Here is a 22,902-nt window from a genome sequence, read left to right as displayed (position 1 = left end):
TGCCCTGACGATGTACTGTGATCTGAAGTGTAAGCTGCAGAGACTCCTTTCTCTTGTGTTTGGCCAGACCGTTTCATCACAGCAACAGAAAAACAAACAAAACATTCATGGGCTGCAGGTAAGACAGCAAGCAAGATACTCCATGGCAGCTCTGAGAAAAGGCCATGCATCATGGGCCTGTGGAGTCCCCTACACTTAGGGGGTCCCCTGTAGTGAGTTGTGTCTCCAGCAGACACTGAGGAGTCATAAAGATCCTCAGACACTGAGTCGGTCTCAGTTGGATCCACTGTCCCACAGACCCCTCGATTCTCATCTTCCTTCCTATGTCTCCGCTCCTTGGCCCCTGACCAGTACACCAAGACGAGATCACACTGCTCAAGCCATTTCCAATGTGAATGGCACAGTGTTCCTTCTAGTGAGAATTTCCAGGGATAATCACTTTCGGGGCCACCACTGAACTGGACTATGGAGTGGCACCTATTTCCAGAGGGGCCATGGGAGTCACATGCATGCTATGATGGCTGTGGCTTGGGCATGGATGGGGTCAGGCACCTGGATCTTCCTGTGTTTTATAATTCCCATGCACCTGCCACACCCAAGTGGTCCTGATGCCAGCTCTAGAGACCCTCCCCCCACTCCAACCTGGATCATAGATGCCTGGGACCATTGCCACAAAAATAAGAAACATTTTGTTATTAGAACCAAGTTCATCTTTGGACCTAGAGACCCTGAGAGTCAGAACCACAGGAAGTTCCATTGGGGGAGGGCAAAGTCAACCTCCACTGCCATTTTTCACCATACACCCTTTTATTTGTCTACACACACACACACAGAGAGAGAGAGAGAGAGAGAGAAAAAGAGAGAGAGAGAGAGAGAATCTGGTTAGAGAGCAAAGAGTATAAGTGGGCGGGGTTCTGTCTTTTAAAGGGGTCCTTTGCACCTGCCTGCAGACTAGTACTCATGGAACCGTGGGATGACCAGAGTATTGCCTGAGTGCACTCTGCCAGGTGACAGGGCAGGCCAGCATGATGCCTGAATCCTTACACCTGCCTCACCCCAGCACTGGGACAATAGGAACATGTCATCATTCCCCACCTTTTACATGGATTTGGAGGATCACACGCAGGTCCTCATGCCTGCATGGCAACTACTTTATCCACTGAGCCATCTCCCTGGAGTTGGCATTTTCTTTTGTCTGTCAACAAGATCCCAAATAAAGATTTGGAGACTTTATTATTAATTATGAATATTCAGCCTTATTTTATGCTTGTCCCACTAGCTCTTCTAACTTAATTTAGCCTGTTTCTATTCACCTATGCTTTGCCTTGAGCTTTTTACCTTTCTTTTCATTCTGTATGTCCTACTTTCCTGCTTCCTCTGTGTCTGGTTGGCTGGCCTCTGGCATCTCCCTTTTTTCTTTTTTTTTCTTCCTTCCCCCTTGAACCTAATTCTTCCTCCTACTTACTCTCCCTACCTGGAAATTCTGCCCGTACCTCCTCCCTCACTATTGACTACTCAACTTTTTATTAGACCAATCAGGTGTCTTAGGTAGGCAAGATTAAACGGCAACACATCTGCGTGGTTAAGCAAATGCAGCTCATCTTTACATAAACAAATGCAGCACATCTGTGTATAGTTGAATATTCACCACAACATCTTTCCCCAGCCTTCCCAGTACTTCCAGAAGAGCAAAACTATGAGTGACAAGCAGTGGGATTAGTTCAGCCAGGACTGAGGGTTGAAATCTGTGCAGTTTTGTACTTTGTCAATTTGACACAAGCCAGAATCATCTGGGAAGGGGGAAACCTGAATTGAGAAAATGCCTACCTCAGATGGCTTATAGACAAGACTATTGGATATTTTCTTGGATAATTTCTTGGATAAAATGTGGGTAGTGCCACCTCTACCTAAGGCAGGTGGTCCCGAGTTTTTATTAAAACAAAACAAACAAACAAACAAACAAAACCCAAAGCTGAGCAAGCCATGGGGAGGAAGTCAGTAAGCAGCACTCTCCATGGCCTGTGCATCAGTTCTGCCTCCAGGTTCCTGACTTGAGTTTCTAACTGGCTTCCTTTGATGACAGACTATGATGGGAGTGAAAACAACACTCCCCCAAGCTACTTTTGGTTCTGCTTTTTATCACAGCAATAGAAAGAAAGCTAACATGAACTTCTTAGACTTACAAGCCTATCTCAGGCCCTGGGCCCTTCTACACACTTGTCACCAATGCCACTTTTGCTGAACTGGCCTGAGAAGCCAACTGGGGACATGCTGTGCTGGTCAGGGTAAATAGCATTCTTCTTGGCAGCACACCACAGTCCTGCTGGGAGGCTGAAACATAACTGTGTCTTATGGCCACTCCAGTGCCTGCTGGAGCCTCTGAGGCCCACACAACCCATTTAGAGACTGCCCTCAGCTAATAGCCATTTAAAAATGCATGACACAGCTCTTGCCAGCTCCTGGTGAGCAAGACTGACCCCATGGTCTCCAACAAAAGCTCAGGGAGGGAGGCATTGCCTAAGCCTGCCTTAAGCCTGTCTACTTTCCCTTCATCCCAGAAACCTGCCAGAGCCTCACCCCAATTTATGAATGCCCTGACATCCTTGTCTGTGTGGCTCAGGATCCCCATGTATCCTCTGGGATCAAGGACAACCCTCAGCTACTCAGACAGGGTTATGGCTAGAAGGTGGTAAACTCCAAATACAGGAAGCATACCCAGAAGGCATTGCTCATCTTCCTTCCTCCAGAGGCTGCAAGGCACCCCCAGCAGATGGCCCCTGAGTGGATTTCAGTGTAAAGCCCAAGCAAAGCACACTTCTAATAAGATGCTAACTTTTGGGATCTACCTCTTGCCCAACAGTCCCAGAGTCTTAAGCCACTCTGCTTCTACAGGATTTGGTCAGCTGGCCATCCACATTACATCCCTATATGCCCTGTACCCAAGGTGACACACAGTGTGTCACCCACCTGGTCTCCACCTTTCCCTCCACTGGGCTCCTGCTGTCCCCAGATGCCTGTAACCAGAGACACTGGTGGGACATGTGAGGACAGATAGTTTGTGTTACCTCCCCTTCCTCTACCCGCATTCCTGCCCCAGGTCTTTGGCTCAGCAGCTTGGGAGCAAGCACCCAGCTCCAAGAGTCGCCTCCCTGCTCTTCGTGGGCCTGCATAGTATAAACAGCAACCTGAACTGCAGCATGGCTGAACTTGTGCTCCCAGCTTGCATGGTAGAAGTCTGGGAAGGAATGCTGTCCCCTGTGATGTGCCAGCTCAGGATGGATTAGGGATAGATGAGCTTCTGTTTACCTGGCACATGTTTGGCTTCTGGGATGATCCTCACTTGGTCTGAAGACTCTGGGCATCATCTGGCTGTGGAGAGGTTCTCTGAATGAGGGGGGAGTGATGTGGTGTAGGGCAGAGTGCTGTCTCTCTATGAAGTCTTGATTTTGAATATCTGGGACCCAAAAGTAGCATAGTTGTTACTATGGGACAGGGGATATAGGGATGTATAGTAGCACAGTTGTTACATCTATTTCATGGATTTATAGCAAAGTATTGAAGAGCTCTGCATTGGTACTGTTAGGTTAAATGAGGTCGGTTAAGTGTGAGACCATCAGCAAGCACTAAACACTCAGGGCTTGCTGCTTACATGGAACCACTAATGTCTAGGCAAATGATATCTAGTTACTAATAGTTTTTACATCTCCCATTTCCCCCTCTTGTTAAGTTGCATTGGCCTGGTACTCATATGGGTTAAACTGGCTTTCTCCCCCACACACCTCCTGACTTTTGGGGTTGATAATTACATATGCAAAGATGACATATGCCGCCCTGTTAGGGATCAGGAATGAATGCTGAACAAGAGAATTGGCTTATGATAGAATTCCACAGGCAAGGTAATTTACAAGCAGCTCAAATTTATTTCTTGTGGTTTTGGGGACTGGAAATTCTGATGCCAAAATGTGGGAGAGAAGACCAGTCAGAACAAGAGAGATGAGACTTGTAGTCCCAGCCCTTCTGTAATGAATATCAACCCATCTATAAGCAGAGCTCTTGGGACCTAATGCAGCTACTAGGGATTAAATTCCAAAAATGGACTTTGGGAGCACAGTCAAACCCCAGTGACAACCATGAGGGTTTCTTCTCACATCTGTTGATAGGAGGGGTGACAGGCGGCCTTTCTGATTTTGTGATGGACTGGGTCTGCTAACATTTCATTTGCTACTGGAAAGCTGCACTGGTGATGACACTTCCTTTCGTGTGCCACCTCTGTTGGGTTTTGGCATCGATGTTGCTCTGGGCCTTACAGCTGGAAGCCTTCCCTGGGATGCTGTCTAGTCAGGTGGCATCTGGGAAGGGGTGGGGGTAAAGGGAAAAGGCTCTTTAAAAACTCTTGATTTTGTTCTTTGTAAAGGATACATTTAGTTTATCTACAGTGCTCCAAAGTGCGTTTTTCCTCGAGAACTGCATTCCATCCTGGTTTAAAATGTAATGTTTGCATCAGTTAAGAGCATTTTCTTGTCTCTGGGCTGATTTCTCCCTTTCTTTTAAAGCTTTGTTTGCTCTTTGCGAATTCAGATGTTTTCCAAGTGACAAGCTAGCCCCACCCTTTCTGTTCACATGGGGTCCTTCTGCTTTTATCAGTATTGATTCCTTCCTTCCTGTTGCATTTAAACAATATTTTCTAACCTTCCAAGTCAGTGCTGGGTTCATTTCTCCTAATTCCTCCTTTAATAGAATGACATTTGGGTCAAGGCTGTTTCATGAGGTCTGCTTTAGGCCCCACTAGCAGTGAGCTCTCATTATCTGAATTTTAGAACTAGTGTTATTGGGTTTATTTGTGCTTTGGGGCTGGCCTTTGGTGGGGAGAGAGTTAGGAGAAAATTCATAGATTTTCAGGTAGAATGACTTTTTGGTTTTGTTTAGTTTCCAAATTATGTTAATTTTTGTGTAATGTTTCATTCTCCATTGTGGGAGTTCATGGACATTTTCGTGTGCAGATGTTTCTGAGTATTTCTTTGCCATGAGAAGAGGAACTGCATCCCTGCTGCCAAGTTGCAATAATGTCCTTTACATTTGCACAGTGGACAGTGTACTTGGGCTATGGACGGGTTCGCCTTCAGTTTCAGACTCACTTGGTGGCTTGAATGAGGCTATCCCCCACTGGCTCAGACATCTGCGTACTCTGTCCCTAGTTGGTGGCACTGTTAGGAAGGTTGTGGAACCTCCATGAGGGTAGAGACTTGCTGGAGGAAGTATATCACTGGGAGTAGGCTTGGAGTGTTTATAGTCTCTCCCTACTTCTCTTTGTTCCCGTTGTTTTGTGCTTATGGTTCAAGATGTGAGCTTTCAGCTTCTTGTTCCTTGTTGTGTCTGCTGCCTGCTGTTATGTCTCTTATCATGGAGGACTCTTGTCCCACCAACGCCCTGCAGGATACATCTTTTTAAAAATCATTTTACTATTTTTTTAATTATGTGGGGGTGGAGGTATATGCTTATGGGTACAGGTGCCTACAGAGTCCCAAACAGAGCATCAGATTATCTGGAGCCACAGTTACAGGGGGTGATGAGTCCTCCAACAGGGATGCTGGGAACCAAACTCAGGTTGTCTGGAAGAACAGCATGCTGGTTATTTTTGTCAACTACATATAACCTAGAGTAACCTAGGAAGAAGGAACCTCAAGTGGGAAGTTGTCCTCATGAGATTGGTCAGTAGTCAAGTCTGTGGAATATTGTCTTGATATATGCTGGCACCACTGTGGGAGGTGCCAGTCCTGGACAGGTGATCCTGGGGGGTATAAAGAAGCAGGATGAGCAAGCAGGCAAGCAGCGAAGGAGCGTTCCTCCTTAGCCTCTGCTTTGGCCCCTCTCTTCAGGTTCCTGCCTTGAGTTCCTGCCCTTGACTTCTCTGATGCTAACCTATAAGCCAAATAACCCTTTCCCCTGCCAATTACTTTTAGTCTTTGGTGTTTATCACAGCAATGGAAAGCAAACTAGAATAAGCAGCAAGTGCCTTTAACCACTGACCCATCATACCCCACCCCAGGATCTTCAACAAGAATTGGATTGCAAAGACAGGAGGCACATCTGCTTCTCCAGGGGACTCTAGAAATGGACTTCGCTGTCTGCTTAGGTTGAAGGTGTGAATACAAAGCCTCCATGGAGACCTGGGTGGGATTTCCACAAAGCCTGGGGGAAGGATCATCTCTGAGTACCAGGCAAAAGCTAGAGCTACATAAAGAATTTGTTGCTGACACATTCCCAGGTGGGAATGGGGCAGGTGAACATTGGAGAGCCTCAGAGGACACAGGCCAGTCATGATGATGTCTGTCACCTTGGTCTAGAGCTCCTGTCCTGTCCTGGAGGGGACAGCCAGCTACTGGGGAAGAGGAAGGTCTTTGCTCCCTGCCCCCAGTCACAGCACTGGGGAGGCCTGAGGCCAGTGGGCTGGCTAGGATGGCCCTCAGCCCCCTATGGATTAGTATTCAGGCATCTGTACTGGCTTGCCTGTGGGGTTCTAACAGGATGCATCCTCAGCTGCAGCCACTAAGAGCACCACCTGTGCACACTGACACAGTCACTATGTTCCCCTTAAAAGGGCCCTGATCACCTCCTCCCTCCCCCTTTCTCTTTCTTCCCCTCTGCCACTCCTGTCCCCAGATGCCAGTCTCCCCTCTCCCTTCCCCCTCTTCCCTATTCACTTTCACCCAATTTAAAAAAAAAAAAAAAAAACCCTTCCACCCAAGCTCTGTCATATGGCATCTTTTAAAAATGACAACACTATGGGTCTGCTCTTTCAAACCTGACCTCCATGGTATGGAAAGGGCTTCTGAGACACTAGGCTTTCTTCAGGCAAGGAGCGAGAGTGGCTCAGGTTTAAAGCAGAACTGGTGCCAGCCCAGCCCTGCAACAGTCAATAGACCCTGAACACTCGGGCATTCAGTCAAGCCTGTGACTCTGTTGTTCCCCTGGTGCTGGGCTGAATAGCAGTGAGAAAAGTGTCTCCATTACAGTGGAGTTTGCAGGGCCCTGGATGCAGGTGGTGCTTCTGGAATGTCCCAGGAGGGAGGGTGATATAGATATGAATACTTTGTTTTGGAATGGATTTTTATTTATTGATACAAATTTAAGGTCAATCTTGTGATAAGTATGTTTCTCCTCTTGTTTAGGTATTGTGTTTATATAGCTCATTTTAAAATGTAATGTATAATGTAGTACAGATAATAGATAATTACCTATGATAGTCAAAGCTTAGACTTAAGTTAGTTAGGTTTTCAAGATACATAGAGATGTATTTGAGATAAAGAGACATTCTTCAAACCTTTCAAAGACCTACAGAATATGGCATTTAAAATGGTTTAGGGTTTTTCTTAACAGTGAGACTTAACTGCTCCTGGCAATACCACCTGCGTCAGAAAGGAAGATGGACCTTGAAGAAACTCGTTATGGAGTTTGCTTTCAATATGGCAAGACTAGCCATTTGGACAAGATACTGCTCTTGTCTGGACTGTTTGACTTTATGCTGTATAAATTGAACACACAGGACCCACAGAAAAGTGACTGCTTATTCAAGATGGACATTGCTACAGAGTCCCTGCTTCATGGAAGAGTCTGCCAGACAGTCTGCAGGACACAGAAAAAAAGTGACTGACAAACTGCCAATACAAGAAGACAGTTTAAAGTTTCCTGCTTTGCTGAAGAATATGCCAGACACACTATGGCCTATGGGCTAAAAATGGAAGGTTACAGAAAAACTTCTGGTGACTGACCAGGCAGTGAGTTGTTTCTGTCATTTCTAGAGTTTATATATTATCCTTCTGTGGTCTTTGAGGGAGTTGAAGACAAATAGTTATGGTTATAGTTTTCCTTAGTTAGGATTAAAGATAAGTTACATGTAGAACTTTAGACTCACAAAGATAGATGATGGAATATTTTCTTAAATCTTACTAAATGTTAATGGACTAAATATTGTTAACTGAGATTCTTATTTGATAACTGTTGTGTGATATATTTTGCTATCTTAAGATTAAAACCCTTCTTTTTATTTAGACAGAAAAGAGGAGATGATGGGAGATGTCATTCTGTAAATATGTTTCTCTTACTGGTTGTTGGCCAATAGGAAAGGAAGTTAGGAGGGACTAGGAGACAAGGAGGAAAGAGGAAGTAGTAAGGAGGAGTCAACATGGAGAGACCAGGGAGAGCACAATGCCAGCCCCTCTCCGGTAAGATGAAACCACGTGGAAATACTTAGATTAATAAAAATGGGTTAATAATTAAGACAGAGCTAGCCGATAAGAAACTAGTACCTGGCCAACAGTGTTGTATCAAATAGAGTCTCTGTGTGTTTTTTGGGGCTGGCGCGGCGGTGGGACCCGGCGGCGGGGGGGGGGGTGGGTGGAAAAACATACCCCTTACAGGAGGGGGCACAGAAGAGGACCAGGAGCCATCCAGGGCCTGTCTGGCATCTCCTTGAAGCTGAATATGGCCTCACTGAGCAAAGGGTTTATACAGTGGTTCTCCTACACCTTCCTGGTGGTGCCAATACTCTGGATTTCCTTGGAGAAGGTTCTCAGCTTGGGACATGAGAGTAGAGCCCACCACAGTCTTGGAGGCAGGATTCCAGTTGGACACACTTTCTACAGTAAGCAGAGATATGTGGCTTGGACGGCAGACACTCTGTGCCCTCAGGAGGACTTCTCTTCTCTTACCATTTAGATCACCCAGGCTGGACAATGCACTGTATCAATTATGTAAGAATAGCTGTAGAAGCCCAGGTTAGCCAACAGCCCTGGTTCAGCCTCTTCTGTGAAGTCTATGTGTTCCTAGAGGTTGACATGCTGGTAGTTCAGCATTTTCTGGCCTTTCCCATCACCACCCTCTGCCATGTCACCCCAATTGGAGCTATGCCAGGGGCTGGTGTGAGAGGCACTGGTTTGGCTCCTGTGGCTAAGTTGGCTTTGGCCTCCAGGGCAGCAGGTAACTCTTGGAGCCCTGGCAATGGTGATGTTCAGGTGAGTGTCAGTACAGTGGTGGATCCTAGTTTGATGTTCATGGACACAGGCAAGGACAGATTCCCTGGGAATAAGCTTGGCATGGTGAGAGAGAGTGAGGAGCCAAGAAGGAGCTGAGCTAAAAATAGGAGCATTGAACAGTGTTGGGAAATGCTGTCTCTAGGGCCAGGTTTGATTTCTTTATTGAAACTTATTTAAGTGATGTAGGAAGGCATGCTGTACCTGCACAAGCAGATGCAGAGAGCCCCTTCTGACAAGAGCACACAGGACAGGGACAGCAAAGATGAGACCCCGAAGAAGAGGTGTGAGAGTGGGGGTGTGGTAAGGATATTGTGGTAGGGTAATTGCCAAGTTCTGGGAGAGCCTCCCAGTGAGACTGCAGCATCAAGAGTGGCTGTCAGTTTCTTAGAGCAGCTGCCCTGTGGACAGTCCAGGCTGTATATTCTCACATGCTTACTACCTTGATTCTGTTCCTGCTCTGGACTTAGTTTAATTTAGCAGGAGAATAATGTTTACACACCATTTGCTCATCTCCATATAATTGTCACTGTTTTTACTTCCCTGGTGGACTGTCTGAGCTCCTGGTGAATACTCCTCAGGGAAACATTAGTTAAACACCAATAGAAGAGCGCGCTCCAGGGGATGACTGACTCAGATGTCTGGTCTGCACATGCAGATGTTCCCAGACCCCTGGAGACTTCATGAGGGGCAGTAGGGGAGAAGTGAAGCTGGGAAACCATGCCTGAGTCACCTCATGGATGACCTGAAATTCACATAATACCATTTTCAACTTGGGTGGCTTCTCAAAATACTAAGCTAACAGTCAGCCACAGTGACACACACATTTAATCCCAGCACTCAAGAGTTCTGAAGCCAGCCTTGTCTACATAGTAACTTCCAGGACAGCCAGGGCTACATAGAGACTCTGTCTCAAAAAGCAATAGGTAGATAAATACATAAAATAAACACTAAGCTGAATTTTGAGATAATACAGATTGACATGCAGTTCTCAGAGGAGGGATAGGCTCTTTTGTCTAAGCCGACCCCCCCTGCAGGGTGGGGGGGGGGTAGAAGGTGGGGGGTGGTAGTTAAAGCTTAACAAAACTTCAGTATAATGTTCCAAGCAGGTGTGTCCAGCAGTTACCCACGACTGTGACAAATGCCTGTGGAGAACTACCTAAAGGGTGATAGGCTGATTTTGGCTAGGAATTTTACAGGTTTCAGTTCATTGTCAGTGGGCTCTGTGGTCTGTGGTTTTGGATTGGTGGGAGGCTGAATGAATACCATGGCGGCAGAAAATCAGTTGTGGAGGCTACTCACAACACAACACAGTGAGGGGGGGAGACAGAAAGAGACAGAGAGACACACACAGAGTGTGTGTATCTTCAGCTCCTGCTCCTGTGTAGTGGTCACTTCTAGTTGTCAACTTGATCCAACCTAGGATCACCTGTGTGAAAGTTTCACTGAAGGATCACCTGGATCAAGTTGGCCTGTGGGCATGGAGTGAAGGGGGTTGTCTTGACTGCTTTCATTGATGTGGGAAGACCCAATCCCATAGTGGGTAACTGCATTCTCTGGTTTGGGGCCCTGGGTTGCATGACCATGAGAGTGTAAGCAGAGGAGTGGCATGGGCTCCATTCTTCCTTCTCCTGACATTGATTTGATGTCACTAGATGTTTCTGTTCCTGGATTCCCTTGCTTGGTAGACTGCAGTCTAGAATTGTGAGTGAAAACAAACCTGTTATCTACTAAGCTGCCTTTTATCCCAGCAACAGAAATGAAACTAGGTCATATGCCACAGGGCATAGGTCAAAGGACATGCCCTAGTTACTCCACCCAGGCCCCACCTCTCAATGTTCCCTTCGTTTATGAAGCCATCATTAGGTTATTAATAAGATCAGAGCTCTCCACCCTGGTGGTGAGGACAGGGGAGAACTGGCAGGCTGACCAATCCTGCAGCTACCCAGACCCAGAACCAGGGTTTTGTGTTGATCTACCCCATCTTTGATCTGCTGCTCTCCACCCTGGTGGTGAGGACAGGGGAGAACTGGCAGGCTGACCAATCCTGCAGCTACCCAGACCCAGAACCAGGGTTTTGTGTTGATCCACCCCATCTTTGATCTGCTGGAATACGGGGTGTGGTGTGTGTGTGGGTGGGTGGGGTGTTGGTCCTGTGGACCCAAGGCTGCAGATCTCTAAGACACAGGGCAGCAATGGGCTGTCCAGGAAATGTCCCAGGAGGGCCCATGGATGATGGTGCAGCAGAGACCAATGATTCTTTGTGATGAATGCCTGCATGTACAAATGCATGGATAAAGGGTTTGCCCAGTGACTCACCGTGTCACACTGCAGCTTCCATGATGAGATGTTTTCCCCCTTCTTCCCCCCTCCTTTTCACCTCTTAAGTTTTCTCTCTCTCTCTCTCTCTTTTTTTTTTTTTTGGAAGCAGGGATGGGTGGGACTGGGAGGCATGATGTGAAAGACACAAAGAATAAAAATATCAGAACTCTCACAATCTAATCATCTCTCTGTGGTACCACTGACTGGATGCCAAGCCATCAGTGTATCTTCGGGCAGGGAGTGGGGAGACACTTCATATCCAAACCAAAATACCAGGCACCAACATTAATGCAGTTCTGATACAGACCATTCCTCTCCAGGGGGACCCCACACACTATTCTTCATAGTCTCCCCACTTTCATGTAACCCCACATTCCCTGGCAACCACTGACCTCTCTATCTCTCCGATTTTATTTTTTCTATCAATGTTTCTTGATTGAAACTGCACATATACTTTTAGGTTTGGAGCTTCTTAGTGTTCTCTCTGGAGACTCACTTGGGTTGTTGCAGGCATCAGAGTTCATTATTTTTCTTTGTTGAGTACAGCTGGGCCACAGTTTGTCCACCTACTGAAGGATATTTATGTTGTACCCAATTTGGGACCACCATGAATCAACTTGCTATGACCTTTGATGACTTGCCATTTCTTTTTGGCCCTGATCTTTGGGGGTAGAGCAATCAAAGCCTTTCTTTCTATAAAGCATATGTAATATCCAGACATATAATTTAGCACATCATGGGCTATCGGGAAAGACCGTTTGAGTTCTGGGTCCATCAGCTTTCCAAACCAACCAACCAATCAAAACAAAGTGCTGTCTCATGAGAAAGGGATCTGGAAAAACCCCACAGATATTGATTAACAAGAGTGGCAGCATTTTCTAGTAGAAAAAAGAAAGGAATCAATGAGCCAGTCCAAGTATTTTCTAAGTTTCCATGGGAACAGAAAGGCTCCAATAGATGTTTTGTCACAGGATAAAGGTCCAGGAGTCAATTTCCAGTCCAGTGGAGCCAGAGTGCCACCCAGCACGGACAGTGGGCTCACCCGAGCCATCCCTCCCTTCAGAAAAAAAACTTCCCTGTGGCCACATCTCCCCGGGGAGCAACTGTGGGTGTTTCCTCAGGGTAGCTGAATTTTACTGTCTGTACTGATAGACAAAAGATGTGGAGGACAGGCTGTGGAGCTCATGCCTTTGTTTCCAGGAACTTTAAATTTTATCTTAATTTGAGTTATTTAAATGAATGTGGCATAGCATTGCAGGGGGGGGATGTGTGAGAGAGAAATCAAGAGGCTGGGAACTGAACCCAGGGCCTTGCGCTTATTAGACAAGTATTCTACTACCCAGCTCTACCACTAGTCCCTCACACTCACATTGATGTGTAATGGGTGTTATGAGGGCTAATTCTGATTGCCAACTTGACAGATTAAGAAACATCTAGGGGCTCCTCTCTGTTTCCCCCAGCAGACCCAATCCGCCAGGCTCATCCCTAGTGCCACAACAGAACACTAGCTGCAGCCACCTTCTTCAGATCCCAAAGACCCTCTTGACCTCCCTCCCCTCACTCATTGCTGTGTCCTTGTCTAGTTGAAATCAGAGAGGTTTCCTCCAGCATGAGATGGACCCACAGCCAGGCATTATTCGGAGACAGAATCCAAATTTGAGTTCTCCATAAGATCCCTCCCCTCAGAGCTTAGGGAATCTCAAGGAAGAGGGAACAAAATTATTGTAGGAGTCAGGAGGGAATGGAGGACACCAGAACATGGCCACTTTCTCTATAGGGCTGAAAAGATGGCTCAATGGTTAAGAATTCTGGCTGCTCTTCCAGAGGACCCGTGTTTGACTTCCAGCACTCACACAATGGTTCATGACCATCTATAATGCTAGTCTCAGGGGATCCCTCTTCTGGTCTCTGTGGGCACCAGGCATGTGCATGTTGCACAGATATACATGCAGGCTAAACACCCATACACCTAAAAATAATATTTTTGTTACTCTGCCTTCAACTTTTCCTCATGCATGTTAATTAAGTTATTTGGATATGTTTTATAGTTGCTTTGGTCTTTGTAAACAGACTCTCTGGGTCATGGAGGCTGCTTTCTGTGGAAGTTGTTTGTCTTAGTGGGGCCTCACACTTCCTGCTTCTGTCTAGTCATTTCTTAGTGCACATTAGACTTGCACTCCGGATTATCTTACCTTTGAGTCTTGTCTTCCATTCTAGTTCACAGTTCTGTTAGCCTTTTCCCTTGTGAGCTCCTGTAGGTTTGTTTGTGTTAAAGACACAGTCCTCACCAGTCCCTCTAACTGGCTGGACTCCATCTCCAGACTTGATCAGATCATGTCAAGTCTTTGCTGCAGGCTTTATTGGAGGGCAGGGACTGACAAGTTCTGGCTTTGAGGCCAGATCTGGCCACAGCATTAGAGATAGAGTCCTTGAACTAAGAATTGAGTTTAAGTTGTTAAAGGGCTGTTAACAACAAAAACCTGGGCAAGAGACAAAAACTATAGTGGTATGTAAAACCAGAAGTCCTTCTGTCACTCTGCAGAGAAAGCTTGTGGCCTGGTGACAGGGTCTCTACTCTAGTGTCTCAGCTGAATGTCCTGATGCTTGGTCTTGAGTGTCCTTGTTGCTCCTGACAAGCCCCATTGGATCACATTCCAGTGAACCAGAATTCCTGGAAAGGAGCTATGTGTACAAAGACTCATTGACTAATTACAACCATGGTGATGCAGAGAGGTGGTAACATTGCAGGCTAATTATTTTATCATAGACCACCTTTAGCCCCCTAAATTGCCATTTCTTGCCCATGCCAGAACTAGCATTCTGTGATTAACAGATAAAAATCCTTTTGGAATCTATTAACTTAGCAGACTACTAGCTTCTATAAACTCTAAAGCTAAGACTGTTGTTTGAGGCCAACATCTCGCTATAACTTCCTCTCTTACCCACCAATGCATTTTAAATTGTCTTGATTTATGACTTTCTATGTTCTGCCACTATAAAACTTCGTCAAACCGCCTCCAAGGGGGAACATGAAGCCTGGGGTAGCCTGCTTGGGATGCCTCAGAGGATTCCCCAAAACCCTTGTTTCCTGGGTGGTGGTTACTCAAATTTGGATTCAAAATAAACCATCTCTTATTCCATTTGCGAGTTGTGCTTTTGCACTGACATCCCACAAATACTTAGCTGGATAGGGGTCAAAAACTCTGGAGCATCCACAGTCTTTGAATCCTTGCCCTTCCTTAGCTCTACTCTCTTAGGCTATGCTTGGCAGCCTCCACCAGCTTCAGCTGCCCTATCAGTTGCCCCAAAGCCCACACCAACATGCACCCCAACAGTTAAGCAATACTCAGGCATTCTATGTACACACTGAATTCTATTTGCGAAAGCTTCCACAGACTTGCTTTATTTGCACAAGAAACTTTCATGCAGTTTAAACTAAGATTTGATTCTGCAGCATTCCCAATACCCAACAGCTTCAAAGCTACGAATGGCCAGAACTGGCGAAGGTGGTGCATAGGGAAGAGCATAGCTCTGCATCCCGGGAGCAGAGGAAAGAGTGCAGAGTGTTGACTGCAGGTGAAAACAACGCGTGTGGTTGATACCAGTGAAAACACCCAGAAAGGACAGTGGGAAGTTGGCCTGCAAGTGGGTGAACACAGAGGACTCTGAGCGTGAGGAGTGGGGGTGGGAAGGCTTTCGATCTTGAGTTGCTTTGAGTTAGCACACTTGGCAAATCGGTGTTAACAAGCGAGCAGGGACTCAGCTTGGCACAGCATAGCTGAGCTCGCCCAGAAGTAAAAACCGATCCAAGGTTTTGATGGATTTTCCGAGGCATCCTGAAGAGGCCAGAAAGCAGGAAGTTCCTTTGGGGATAGCAGGAACCTCGTAAGGACTGGCTGTGGAGGCGCACGGATAGGAGGGAGGATGAGGGTCAGGGAGCATCGGCAGGTGCGAGGCCGAGGGTCATCCAGTTTAGACAGGTACGACGAGGTCAAGGGTTCAAGGGTTACCGAGCTTGGGTAGGTGCACCACCCGCTGTTTCCTGAAGCCCTCGGGACTGCCCGAACCTCGAGGCAGAGGCTCTTCCAGTCCCGCAACAGCGACTGCAGCCTCGCTTCGCCCCGCCCACCGCCTGTCCGCCCCGCCCACGGCCTTTTCCGTAGGAGAGCAGGAGGCGGCAGGGCCCGCCCCTTTAAGTAGCGCGCCCCGGAAGTGGTCACGCGGCGGCGCCGGGGCCGGAAGTGGACGCGGCCGGCGGCGGGCGGCCGGCTAGGAGCTGCCTGGGGCCGGCTGCGCGGAGGCGCGGGCTCAGCGGGCCCCGCGCGGCCTCGGGTGCCCATGGCGGGCGGGGGGCCGGGCCGGTGACGCCGGACGCCCATGGACGCCCCTGAGGAGCCGCAGCCGCCGGTGGTCTACACCATGGAGAACAAGCCCATCGTCACTTGTGAGTGCGGCCGACAGGGTCGGGGGGCGCGGCTGGGCGGGGCAGCCCCTCCTAGGCTGACACAGTTGATCTCCGACCTTTCCTTGGGTGACTTTCGACCCGCTTTGCAATCGGTGCCGAGCTTTGGGTCCTGCCTGCGGCGATCCGGACCAGCTCTCTGTGCTGTCAGAGCTGCTGGTCCGGGACCGGGCCGGCCTTCCCCCACGGGTCGTCTCTTCTGCGGGCTGAGCTGCGCACTGACCGCAGTCAGGTGGGCAGGCCCGGCTCTACGAGTGCAGGTGCTCTGCCTCTAGTAACAGACAAGCCGGAGTGGCAGGTGACCGGCCAAGCCGCTTAGGGACTCAGCTCTGTTAGGTCGGATCTTCTTGTGTCTGTAGGGCTCTTTCCTGAGACGTTTGGGCTGCTCTGCCAGCGAGTTCCCGCTTGGACAGCCCCCTTCTGCACATGTTCTTTCTCCCACTTAAACACACACACACACACACACACACACACACAAACACACACACACACACACACACACAGAGGTGCTCTGCTACAAAAAAGAAAGTAATACATTATTTTAAAAGCATAACTTAAGAATTGAGTAGTTTTGCAAACCACGAACTCATGGAAAGTGTTGACATGTTAGTTGATGTTTTGATGGCTTGTGGTGCTGTCTCTCAAACTATAGGTGTAGGTAGAATCTCTCAAATGTCATAGGTGTGATATTTGGCTTTTGATAATTCAGTATGTATGTGACCTTATGAAATTACTTCTTCTAAACAGAAAGCACTGTTTGCAAAACCTGGTGCTAGGCCCCAGGATTCCCAAGGTCTGCAGCACACCCTGCTCTGACCTTTTCTTTGGGCTCTTGGATGAATGGGCATCCTCCCAGCCCCCTTCTATAGCCTCCTAGACATTTCATATTTAGGACTTTCATTGCTTTGTCTTTAGATGAACTTTCTCAGGGAAGTGGATGTGTGCCCTTTAAAATTCGGAGACTTGCATAGCTCAGCAGCACCACCCGCCCCCAATGCTTGGCAACTGAAAGAAAGCCCTTGCCAGATTTCACCTGCAGGCAGGTGGACAGATGTGGCAGAGCTGGTCTGGAGGGTGCCCCACCCTGCCCAGGTACTCCCTAGTCCCCTCAGGGAAGTTGCACCCAATAATCATGTTTGGATTCAATGTGTTGCAGGTCCTGAGTACGTTCCCCCAAGTACTATGCACAATAGGAATTCTGGATGAGTACTTAGTACCTGCAGGGACACATACTTACTTGATTGTATTTCTCGACCCTTAACTTTGGGCATAGGCATTTAACTTTCATAGGCTCCGAGCTCTGAGGCATCTGCTGTGACTAAAGGGGAAGGATTAATTACTCTGATAGTTAGTGCTTGGAAATGTGTGATATTCCTTTTCTTACCATCCTGTGTACAGAGTATCATCAGGGTGCAGTGTGCCTTCTGCATGCTTGTTGGAATTTGGGGTGTCGGTGGGGAATTCTCATGACTTTGAGGTAGCATCATAAGAAAGTCTGCTTATGTTGTCCCGGACTTGGAAAGTACATCTCTTCTTGGAGTTTCAGAAAACAAATTTTAGAAGAAGGTTAAAAAAAAAATCTCTTTAAAATAAAAAGATTTCTTCTCTCTTTTTTTTCTTTTTTGTTTCTTTCTGTCTTTTTTTTTTTTTTTTTTTTTTTTTTTTTTTTGGACACGTGGAAAGTCTGACTTGACAGTGTACACTTGATGCCATGATTATGTTCCTGGGGCTGAAGCTTTGGCATGCACTCATCCTGTTTCTACATCATTCCTTCTTCATCTTTTTATGTTTTGAAGGAGAAGCTAGTGAAAGCAGTTCAGAAGTCTCACCAAAGGCCAGCTCACTCTTAACCACACTTCAGTACTATGCATTATAATTCTCTTAGTGTTTGCTCCCCAAACAATGTTTCATCTTATTTATTTAAAAAATTCTTACTTTAGATCTCCTTGAACACTTACCTAGCCAGTCTGTTCATTTTAAGATGAAAGCAGAGCTTGTGTTTATAATTGTGTGTTTGTTCCCTGTGGACAAAGAGATCAGTTTCAGGAGTTAGTCCACCAGGGCTGCCTACCTTGGTTTGTTTGTTTGTTTTCACACAGGGTCCTCTCACTTGGACCTGGGACTTACAGTTAGGCTAGTCTGTCTGGGCTGGTGAGTAATAGCTATGTCCACCTGCCCGTTGCTGGGATCACAAACTTGTCATCATGGCTTGCTTTTCACATGGATCCTCCTCACACTTCCCTGGCAAGCATTTTATGAGCTGAGTTGCCTTCCTAGCCTCGTTTTTCTTTGGACAGTAAATAGTGCTGTACTGTGGGCATGTGAAGAATGGAAAGTTCTCAAAGGTCAAGGAGAAACAGAAGAGGTGGTTGTTTTAATAATGTTTTGAAGCTACAGAGCCGTTTTAGTAGGTTTTAACCATAATTGGAAGATTCTTAATGCCCTGCTTTGTGGGCTGTGGTGGAGAGAGACCACCTCTGCAGAGGATCTGATAGTGCTGAAGCCCTTGTGTGGAATGAGCTGGGTGCCAGCCGGGCAGCTGGGGAGAAACCTGCTGCAGTGGGTTAGGTGGTGAATTACCTAGTCAGAATAATTTGATGCTCACCATAAAATTTGTTAAAAATGCTCAGTGATACTGAAATCCAGCCAATCTAGTTGTTTACATCTTCAGTTTTAGCTTAGTTCTCCCTTTCTCTTTCCAAACCAGATTTCTTTGTTTGGGGGGGGGGGGGGAGAAAGAAAGAAAGAAAAAAAAAAGGCTCCTGACCCAAGATATGTTAGGGGAGACATGTTTCTTCTACTGTGTGCTGTTTCTTCTACTGTGTGCTCATTCGGCAGAGACAGTTGATGTCCCACTGTCTGTAGCTTTCCTCTGTGATACAGCATATGGTCACCTGCGAATGATGAAACATCTAAGAGGTAATGGTCCTTTTCAGGTGGTCACCTTTTACCTGGGACATGTCTTGTGCTATAAATTTTGAAAGGAGAAAGAAGACAGCAGAACCAGCAGCTCTGCAGTGTTTTGAACCTGGTTGGAATTGGACTTTGCCCTGTAGTTAAGAGTTTATAGATTTGGATTTCCTACCCAGTCTGAAAGTACAAAAACCAAGTAACTGTGAAGTGTATTTTCTTAAAAGTAGTGAACACAGGTAAAGGTGGGAGCAGGTAGTAGTCAGTGACTGAACAGTGGGAGGAGCCTGAGGGGGTCTGCAGGCAAGGAGAAGAAACCATGTGATCACCTGCCCTGCTTCCCCAGGGGTGGGAGAGGGAGCCCAGCAAGTGCTCAGCTGTGGAGCTATGTATGCAGCCTGTCTTTACTTTTCGAGACTCTCTAAGATTCCTGGGCTAGTCTTAGATTTGGAGTTGTCCCGCCTCAGCCTTTCAAGTAACTGAGATTACGGGACTGCTTTAGCAAGCTTGGCTTGTAGGTGTGCCTGCTGTTTCTGCCCATGCTGGTTAGGAGTACTTGTGTTTTCCAGGCCATTTTGCCATTTTTATTCTTGGGAGACCTCAGCTGTGAAATGGATAGTTAGGAAGCTACTAAGATCTCCCTAAACTTTTTCTGGTTTAGTGCCTTGAATGTCACAGTTTTTCAGCACCCAGTTACTACATTTAGTAAGCCCTTCGGTCTGTCATAACAGTCACAGAAGGGCTGTTGTACTAGGGAAGTTCTTTGTTGGCAGACAGTACATTCATGTGAATGACATGGTTTAGTGTGAGTGTGGGATTTCATGAGGCATCACAGGCTGATTGCCAACATCTTTTCTCTTACCTGCTGAGCTCAGTGCCCCACCTGCAAAGGGGGTGGATTGAGAGACTGCACACCGATGTTCTCCCTGGCATCTTTCTGTGCCTGTTTCCTTCTAGCCTCCTCTAAGTGTTCTTATGTGCCCCACTTTTTCTTGCCTGTCCTGCCCTGGTCATATCCTGTCTATGTCTGCTTACAATACAAGTTGTCACTCTAGTCACAACTTGGTCTAAGAGAGTATTTGTTTTTAAGTTACAGATTGATGGGTTTTGACTCCACCCCCCCCCACCTTCCTCCCCCCTAATTCAGTTTCAGCAAATATTGTATTGGGTTTCAAGTAAGTCTATGATTTATCCAGTCACCTTTCTTACCTTTATGGTGGTCCCCACATCACAGGCCCCTTCTTCTGTCGGTGGGATTCCTGCAGTGGCCTCCCTGCATGCACCCAACCTTCCAGAGAAGGCATAACACACAACTCCCTAGCTTAGGACCTTCTCAGAATTACTTTCCCAAGGCTAAGGTATGGCTCAGTGGTGTATGTTTGTTTAGCATGTGCAAGGCCCTGGGATCTATCCTAGCACCATGAAAACTAAAAGAAACAGAATAACCTTCAGAGGCCTCCCAAGAGCTCCACCCCTCCAAACTAGCCTCTGACTCTGCCTGGACAACAGAGCCTGCCCCTGCCTCTGCTCCTGACCTGGTGGTCTCTGTGGTACTCTCTGATTCTCTGCCTTCCTCTTCCAGCTTCTGGGGACATAATGGTTCCCTGTCTGCCTTCTGGTACCTGTTCAACTGAACCCTAGGTCTGCTTTGCCTCTTACATCTCACTTGTGTTTGGAATCTCACTGACTTCACCCATTTTTCTTGGCACAGAACTCCTAACATAAATATTTGTTTTATCTTTGCTTATTGTTTCTCTTTGCACTGAATCCAGGCTAGAGTGTAAAGTTTCATGACAAGGGGGCTTGATTTGTTTCACTGCTGTGTTCTTGGCACCTTCAATAGCATTTGGCAAATACTGGGTGCTGAGTCTATTTGTGGAGTAGATTAAATAAGTGAGTACATATTCTCTGAGGGAACATCCTGCTGGGTGTTTCTTTCTTTCTTTCTTTCTTTTTTTTTTTTTTTTTGGAGTTTTTATTTTATTTTTCATCAGTGACATTAAATATGTCCTTGGAAAGACTGGTCTAGTATACCTTGACTGAAGTCTATTTAATTATTTCTTTTTTTTTAAATTTTATTTAATTTTATATAACAGTCCAATTAAATGAAAACAAACATTTATACACTGCTGGGTGTTTCTTAACACTTCCGTGATGTAGAAACTCCTAATGCCATAATGTTCTTTTCCTCTATACATTAGCTGTGTAGAAAACTCTTGGAGACTACTTACTTGTTCTTAGGTAAACTGAACTTGCCCATTCTATGTGGACTTTTAAGCAGGGAATACATGTTAATGCAGTAAAGCAAATCTAACCAGTATGCCAGTTTGAAAGTTAGTATAAGCTTCATTTAGGCGAGTTGTCTTTACTGCAAGTCAGTGCACAACTTACATCACAACCAAACCAAGGCCTGTTGCTCATGGTCTGGCCTTGTGCTGGAGAGGCCTACCTGGTATCTAGATGAGGCTTCAGAAGATGCAGTAGCAACTCCAGTAATCTACAAGATCACATCATGTAGTGTGTGTTTGGTATCTTGGATAGACATTGTGCATTAGTTCATCTTGCTGTCAGTAGTTCCTTCCATCGATTGCTGAACAGAGAGCCACCACATGACAGTCTGCATCCCATTTATTTGGTCACTAGCTGGTTTGTGTCTACACTTTGGATTGTGTCTACACTTTGGCTCTTGTAATTCTACTGCATGTCTTTGCGTGGACATGCGTTTTTATTTCATAGAGAATTCTAGGAGAATGGCTGTGTCACATGGTGAGCTTATGTTTAGCTTTTTAGGAAAGTGCCAACTCTTCCCAAAGTGGTTATACTATTTAACATCCTTGGCAGTGTGCAGCTTCCCACATCCTCACTGAGAGTCTGTTGTCTGCCTTTTCCCTGTATTGGAAGATTCCTCTCTCTTGTTTGTTTTGAGACAGTCTCACTATGTTACTGTGCAGTCCAGGTTGGCCTGTAATTGGAGCTCTTCTTGACTCAGTCTCTAGATGATGAGTGCCCCACACATACAGTCCTTAGTGAAATGTTTATTGAAGTGTTCATTTTAAATTGTAATTCAGTTCTGTTTTCCAGATAATACATCTTTATATCAGTTACATATTTGAAGGTATTTCCTCTTACTGTCTTGTGTCTTTCCTTTTGTGTGTGTACGTGTGTGTAGGAGAGAGATGATGCCAATTTGGGTGTCTTCTATATCTTGTCTTTTAAGAGAAGGTCTCTTGCATAACCTTGTAGTCACTAATTGGCTGGATGGACTGACAGATGTATTCCAAGGATCTGTCTATTCCCTGCTACCCTCCATCTTTCAGTGCTATAGTTACAAACCCCACAAACAACCACAGCCACCTTTGACCATGTCCAGCAAGGCAGGCACTTTATCCACTGAATCATCTCCCTGGCTCCTCTTTTCTTTTGTTGCAACAAACCATGTTTATTTAGCATAGTGGTTCTCAACCTTCCTCATGCTGTGATCCTTTAATACAGTTCCTCATGATGTGGTGAAATTATTTCATTGCTACTTCATAACTGTAGTTTTGGTGCTGTTATGAATCATGATGTAAATGTCTAATGAAAAAGATAGTTGATATGCAACCCCCAAAGGAGTTGTGACCTATAGGTTGAGAACCACAGACATAGCACATGCACAGAGCTGTGGTGGGAACAGGACAACCTATGTAAGATGATGGGCTGTTGAGTCCTTGTTCGGTGAGGGTGAACTACATTTTGGTTAGGCTGCAGTTTCCTGGCATGTAATTCCCACATGTAAATGAGGACAGTCCTGATTGGTTGGTGTTTTATTAGGGCGAACCATGGTGTATACAATTTCTACCATGCAGATAGAACAGCTCTCTGGTATGGGATTGCTTCTAATGTGTTTGGTGAACCATTCTCTTTCTTGGTTTGGGGGGAATGGAGCTGTGGACCAGGCTTGCATTGGGTATACACTATCATGGCCTTCCTTTCCCTTTGCCTCCCTCTGCCCCAGCAGAGCCATGAACCCAGTCTTGGGGGTCTCTTTAGTATCTTCTTTGAGCTGAGCATGGGAGATGCATGCTTAGCACTGTCTGTAGTTGATTACTCTAGCAGGAGTAATTTTGTAGAAGGTTTGAATTATCTAGTCCAGGAGGCTTATGGGAAGTGGGGCTTCCAGTGCCAGGGGTGAATATTGTC

The 22,902-nt window shown here is 46.3% G+C and overlaps 1 protein-coding gene across 2 annotated transcripts in view; it reads left to right on the top strand.

The window, feature by feature from the left end:
• The first annotated feature begins 15,583 nt into the window (after positions 1-15,583).
• Positions 15,584-22,902, top strand: part of Trappc10 (trafficking protein particle complex subunit 10) — a 62,476-nt gene continuing 55,157 nt past the window's right edge. Inside the window, exon 1 of one of the 2 annotated variants that reach the window (XM_051187019.1) lies at positions 15,584-15,795. In XM_051187019.1, the coding sequence (XP_051042976.1) occupies positions 15,729-15,795 (67 nt within the window). In that variant the 5' untranslated portion in view covers positions 15,584-15,728. The remainder of the gene's footprint in view (positions 15,796-22,902) is intronic. The other variant, XM_051187020.1, reaches the window with a different exon arrangement.

This window comes from Phodopus roborovskii, unplaced genomic scaffold, assembly GCF_943737965.1.
Source record: "Phodopus roborovskii unplaced genomic scaffold, PHOROB, whole genome shotgun sequence".
In the NCBI taxonomy this organism is placed as follows: domain Eukaryota; kingdom Metazoa; phylum Chordata; class Mammalia; order Rodentia; family Cricetidae; genus Phodopus; species Phodopus roborovskii.
The sequence above is the reverse complement of the archived record's forward strand: the minus strand, read 5'-3'. Positions and strand labels throughout refer to the sequence as shown.